This window comes from Carassius carassius, chromosome 8 (assembly GCF_963082965.1).
Source record: "Carassius carassius chromosome 8, fCarCar2.1, whole genome shotgun sequence".
NCBI classification, from domain to species: domain Eukaryota; kingdom Metazoa; phylum Chordata; class Actinopteri; order Cypriniformes; family Cyprinidae; genus Carassius; species Carassius carassius.
In genome coordinates this window covers 4864563-4870562 of record NC_081762.1, presented here as the reverse complement: position 1 = coordinate 4870562, position 6000 = coordinate 4864563, and the positions used below count along the sequence as shown (strand labels likewise).

The 6000-nt window shown below is 42.4% G+C and overlaps 1 protein-coding gene across 2 annotated transcripts in view; it reads right to left on the bottom strand.

The window, feature by feature from the left end:
- Positions 1-403: 403 nt before the first annotated feature.
- LOC132145031 (ETS domain-containing transcription factor ERF-like) overlaps positions 404-6000 on the bottom strand; it is a 31200-nt gene continuing 25603 nt past the window's right edge. For both annotated transcript variants that reach the window (XM_059555734.1, XM_059555735.1), the window contains exons 3-5: positions 4721-4836; positions 3680-4617; positions 404-3592 (exon numbers count right to left, since the gene is read on the bottom strand). In XM_059555734.1, coding sequence (XP_059411717.1) covers positions 3035-3592; positions 3680-4617; positions 4721-4836 — 1612 coding nt within the window. In that variant the 3' untranslated portion in view covers positions 404-3034. The remainder of the gene's footprint in view (positions 3593-3679; positions 4618-4720; positions 4837-6000) is intronic.

The following is a 6000-nucleotide window of genomic DNA, read 5'->3' as shown; positions in this document are numbered from 1 at the left end:
TAAATATGTATTTTTGTGTGTGTGTGTGTGTGCGCGTGCATGCACGTGCCTGAATTCATGTTTAGCAGCTTTTAGAATTACTGTCCCAACTAGTTCCAAAAAAAAAAAAAAATAAATACCATAGTATTACTATGGTATGTTACAGTAGTACTATGCCAAATAAAACACATATTAGTTTAGTGAAAATCTGCCATTCTGATTACTGTTGTTTGAGTTAGTTTTAGATTTAATGAGATATTTTTAGAATATTATTAGTTTAAAATGTTTAAGGGTTGAGGTTTAATAGACAGTATAGTGAAAATGTTGAAACATTAGTTGCATTTTGCAGTTTTCAAGTGTATTTTACCAGTACTAAGAAGATAGCATCAACAGAGAAAAATAAATGAAGGACAAGAAACCCAGATCTGTTTTTACCTGTTTTAATGAACCCTGATTACAGTTATAATTACAGGAGCAAAAGAAACCACATCAGAAACTAAAGTATACATGGTTCTTTGTAACGTCAAGTTTCGTCTCTCTTTACAAAGTATTACATAACCGTCGAGAGACCGATGGAAAGCTTTAAGAAAGCAAAAGGAGAGAGACCTTGAACACAATTAAGAAATTATTGTCTTTTTCTTACATCATCCCCTCAAAATGGAAAATATATATTTATATATGTACACAACCAGAAAAAAAAAAAGATTAAAATAAAAATGTGATCGCATAATGTCACCCTACCTCTTCACCTGGTTTTCTTAATTACAACTTAAAAACCAGCAATAATACAAATCCAGAGCACTTTTATATCATGGTATCAAAGAGGGTAGAGGAATACACTTTATTAAAATGTTCATCTCAACAGGTTAAAATCCAGGTAAGGGGTACAAACGAAATATCAGCAATAATATCAACAATAAAAATGATAAATGGTAATATAAACAAAAAAAGGTATAATAAAACAGCACTGTTTATATTGAATAGAGAGCAAGAGGAAAACAAAGTATTTTCTAACAAATAAGGCAGCTGTCAGTTAAAATACAGATACTGAACCGGTGTAAGGCTGCCAAACCAACTCCTTAAAAGTAAAAAGAAGGGGAAAAATGAGTGTTAAGTGTGTCAGGTCCTATACGTCCTCCTTAGATGAGGGCTAAGAGGCTGAATGTCCTTTTTTTCTAGCTGTCAGTTTGTTGAAGTGAGGTCCCTTTCTCGAGGACGTCATTGACTATGAAGTCCCTTGCATTTTGCTGCAAATTGAGCTGGTTGTCGCCAAACGCTAAGCCAAATAGGATGTGTTTCCTGTTCGATCTTGATCATTGTAGATGAAGAACAGCCTCCTACAACTAAAACACTGCAGAGAGACTGAGACGGAGAACGCGAATGCGACGGGTCGAGTTAAAACTATACATGGACCTTATAAGGCCAAGGACAGCTGTGCCATTCAGGGTTCTCAACGATTGGTCAGTTATGTTTAACTTTGTCTATAACACTTTTCTTTCACAGTAAAGCACTGTAGGGCCCTGAAACTAAACAGAGTTACCATATAGATTTACCTTCTCAAATATAATTTGTATCAAAACCAGCGTTTGTTCTTTTATCAAATATATACGACTATCGTGCAATAAAGTGAGAATATATGGACTTTAAATGCTCATCTTATTTAGGATGGTTTCTTTTAAGGTACAAAACTAAATAAGGCATAAAAGCAGTGTTTGAGGTCAGTTTCTAAGGCCTCTCCTGTATTTGAGTCGATACGTTTCTATAAAGCAACCCATTGAAAAGCACTGAGCGGTCAGTCTTCCATAAAAAGGCACAAATGTTTGTTCATTTGAAGGCTTTATATTCAAAGACAACATGTTGGATAGAGGATGTGGGGTGTGGGGTGGTATGCCTGAGATTAACCGCCAACTAACCGTGAAGATTTGCATCCTTTACAAAACAGCAGGGTGTACAGGATTGTTTAAGTGGTTTTAGGGATGATTACAATGATTAACCATAAAGCGCCCTCTCTTATGTTGCCCCAATGTTCATATTACATTCCCTCAGGGTTAAAACTGCATTATAACAAAGGAATAAATAAAGTTGGTGAAGGAATAATTGTACGTGATCTATAATTTGTCATCCAGGTGGTGGTCATGAAAACAGACTAACATATATAAAAAGAATCCCCCAATGTATATACATGTGTTAAGATACGTTAAGAGGTTGTTGAGTGGTCCTGTCAGCCGCTGAGCTTGCTGGAAAGCTGGTAAAGTTGGTGTCCGGAGTCGGCAGTGAAGGCTGATAGCACGCTAGCGTTAATGGCTCTGAAGGCAGTGAAATGAAGGGCCTGGTTTGAGAACGAAAGGCAAGCTGGTTCTGCAAAAGTCTGGGACTTGAATCTTGGTATGCAAAAAAATGAAAGCGTCTGTAATCGCAAAGTCTGAGAACTATGAACGAGTTGGAGGTGGAGCCAGCATAACTTCCTGCATTTTGCACTTCATCCAAGAGTGTCTGTTTAAATAAGATGATGTCCACTTGCCCATGACCATGTGACTTAATTTCATTGGCATGAATGACGAGACAAAAAAGAAAAAGATCACCATATTTTCAGATCACTTTACCCATATTTTACAGGGGTGCATCAACGTCCAGTTTAGGCACTTCTGTAATCTCTTGATTTACAAAAAAAATGTATTAGGTTGATCCCTAAATCCTAACAGAGAGCTTCTTAGGGGAAAAAGTGTCCAAGTGTCCAAGAATACTAGTGGGATGATGTTAGTCTAACACAGCAAACAAAAAGGAATGGGTTTGGTAACTAAGGGGCTCTGGCTAAGCTTGGGAAAGGGGCCTTGGTACTTAAATGCATAAAAAAAGATGTCAGTATTAATAATTTTTAGTGTTGCAATATTTTGAAGTGAGTGAACCTGCATGTACAGAAGTTTAAAAGATGGTTTGGGCATCCGAACATGCTGAATGTATGGTCTTCACGCAACTTCTGAGAGCAACAGTTGCCTTCAGCCCTTAAGGAGGACAGCTATGTGTTGGTAAGTTTATATGTTTGACCACGTCTTCTTCAGCAAACGTCGTTTTCTAAAGACAGCTGTGCTGTTGCTCGCTGCAGCTCAGAGCTCACTCTCCTCTGGCCCGTCCCCAGTTGTGCAGCCAAAGTCTCCGGACTCTTCTGCTCTCCATTTTCCTCCCCCAGTTTAGGCTCCAACTCTTGGGTAAGTTCCTCCCTCTCTGCCCTGCTCTTCTTGTCCTCAGCCTCTTCAGTTTCCGCCTCCATTCTCTGGTCCTCACTCCAGCGGCGTTTAAAACGCAGCTTCAGAGGAATGCAGCGTGTTCCCCCGGGGCTAATGGGCGCACCCTGGCCCAGGTTTAGTTCTCGGGGTTCTGCTTTAAGACCTAAAAGATTTGCCCCAACCCCTGAGGTAGGTGCAGCTGGGGTCTTGAAGACGTCTTCCTCGAGATCATCATCATCAGTCATGCGATCGTGGTTGGGTGGAGGGGCAAGGCCACCGTTGGGGTGAGGAGGGGAAAAGACATCACATTCATCGTCTTCATGCTCCTCCTCGCTGATGTCGGTGACCTCGACTTCTTCCTCCGACTCCATGTCTGAGATGGGCTCAACCTACAGAAGAAAGCAAAATGAGTGTTACAGAAAACCATTTTCATTGTCAAAGGAGCTACAGTGTGGATTTTTTAAAGGTCGACATACCTTGATCTTTGGTGGACCAGCTGGGGTTGAGTTGTTGGTCATCATTCCAGATGAAGCAGAGTTTGAGGCTGCACCAGGCTCCCTGCTGTAAGAGAAGGAAGCAGCAGCGCTTCCAGAATTTGGAGCATGTCCTGGTCCAGCCGAGTTTGGCCCTTCTCTCTGTTTGCGACCCAGTGGTGGTGGCTGTAACTTGAACTTGAACGGAGAGAGATGAGGCTCCTCAGCCTGATGGTGCAGAGGGTGACTTGACAGGTGTGGACCTACACCCGCTGGGCCTCCCAGTCCTTTGTCTGGGCGCTGGGGCTGCGGGATGATGATGTTGGGATAGTGCAAGAACGCACGGGGACTCAGATGATAGTTGTAGACACTCTGGGTGTGAGCTTGCAGGTAACGCTTCATGTCTTCTGGATTGAACGAGAAGTGGGAGCCCAGCATGGGTGACAGGGATGGAGAAGGTGTGTAGGCCATGTGAGATGTAGGGGTCATGGAGAGAGCTGGAGAAAGAGCAGGAGCCAGCAAGCCTCCAGTGCCTGGGAGAGGGGACACTGGGAATGGAGACAAGGGATCAGGGTGGACCCTGTGTGGGGCCGCATGGGGCCCACTCCTGTGGAGCCCAGTTGGGTTGGGTGGTGCACCGTAGACACGGAACAAGGAATCATGGGATAATCGCGGATGGAGCAGGTTTCTGAAGGCACGGTCGGCCTGGCGGTCGTCACCAGGAGCTAAGCCAGTTTCTTCAAGCTCCGAGTTGGTGGAGGTGCCATCGCTGCAGTCGGAGACAGAGCCACGAGCTATGCGTCGAGGCACAGCACTGAAGACACCAGGACTGCGCAGTTCCTCGCTAGGAGAAAGGATGTCCGATGGCGTGGATGGAGGGAAGCGGAAATGATTGCTTACCCCTGATGGGACAGGCGGTGCACTTTGAGGAACACCAGAACCTATGAAAAAAGTTGAGAAATTTTAATCATTGTTTTACTTTGTACATCAAACTAAAATGGATGGGTTTCAGAAAGATTGAGTTTAAAAAGCAGGGGTCTTCACCTGCAGAGCCCATGTCAATGAACGGATAGTTGACCAGCACCAGCTTGTTGAAGTTGAACTTGTAAGTGAATCTTTTCCCTTTGGTCTTGTGCAAGATCCTTTTGTTGTAGTAGTATCTGCAGAGACAGTGTTGGCATGGTTACACAATTGCCAAGCCATTATTAGGAGTCACCGTTTGTTGAAGGCCTCCCATTTTTATGTATTTGACATTCTTGTACTTGTTAAACTTTGCAAAGGCAATGACCAATTCAGAGATGAAAGTTACAATAAGTAAATCTGCATATTTCATAAAAAAAAGAGTGACTGGTTTTTGAACACATGAAATTATAGTTCTCATGTACTAAATTATTCAAATTCTTGTCCGAGACTGAAAACTTGGGACAAATCCCTATGGCTGTGACGGTGGCAGATTTTTCCACTGCGGTGGTAATGGATCAACTACTGGTGATGAGGTGTTTTATATATATATATATATATATATAACACCTCATCACCAGTAGTTGATCCATTATATATATAGTGTTGTCAAAAGACCCGGTACTTCGGTACCAAGTCGGTACTAAAAAAATTTAAATGTGACGGTACCAGGTTTCTTTAAGTGCCGGTAGTACCGAGGTCCCGTTCAAACCCGGTTCAGCGCTATTATTTCCGCGAAGCAGAAAACGACGGAATCTCAAAATCCAGTCATGAAAATGAAACTTACATTTTAATATGGACAGTCATCGAATTTGTCAAAGTTAGCATACATTTATTAAATCAAATCTCCATATGGACCAGTATCTGTAAATGTTAAGCTGCAAAAGTTGTTTGAAATATGAATCCATGATCTGCGCGTCTCTGTGTGAATTAATGAATGGCAGAGACGTGCGGGTTTGTTTACTACATAGACTGAAGCGCATGACGCTTGCATTAATTTCAGCATCTGAGCTTCAGAGTTCTCTCTCCATCAAGCGATCTGAACTTTTCAGTTCATCTCAATGGACGCACAGCGCACCTGTATTTGATGCTCTGTAAACTCTTTGTGAAGGCGCACGACTCACCGTCGCTTTACTGATAGCGCTGTTTCTCACACATGCAAAGAGAGAGAGAGCGAGAGTCTTACCACACTGAATCGACACGCTATATGTAAACTATTCTTTGTTGTCTTCTCCTGTCAAAGTAATGGAGTTCATTTAGAACAAGCAGAAGACATACCGGTTTCTCCGGTAGTGGGCGGAGCTAATGCGCAAATGGCAATTTCATTGGCTGGAGCGGATCTATTTCAGCAAATCAGTTTGACC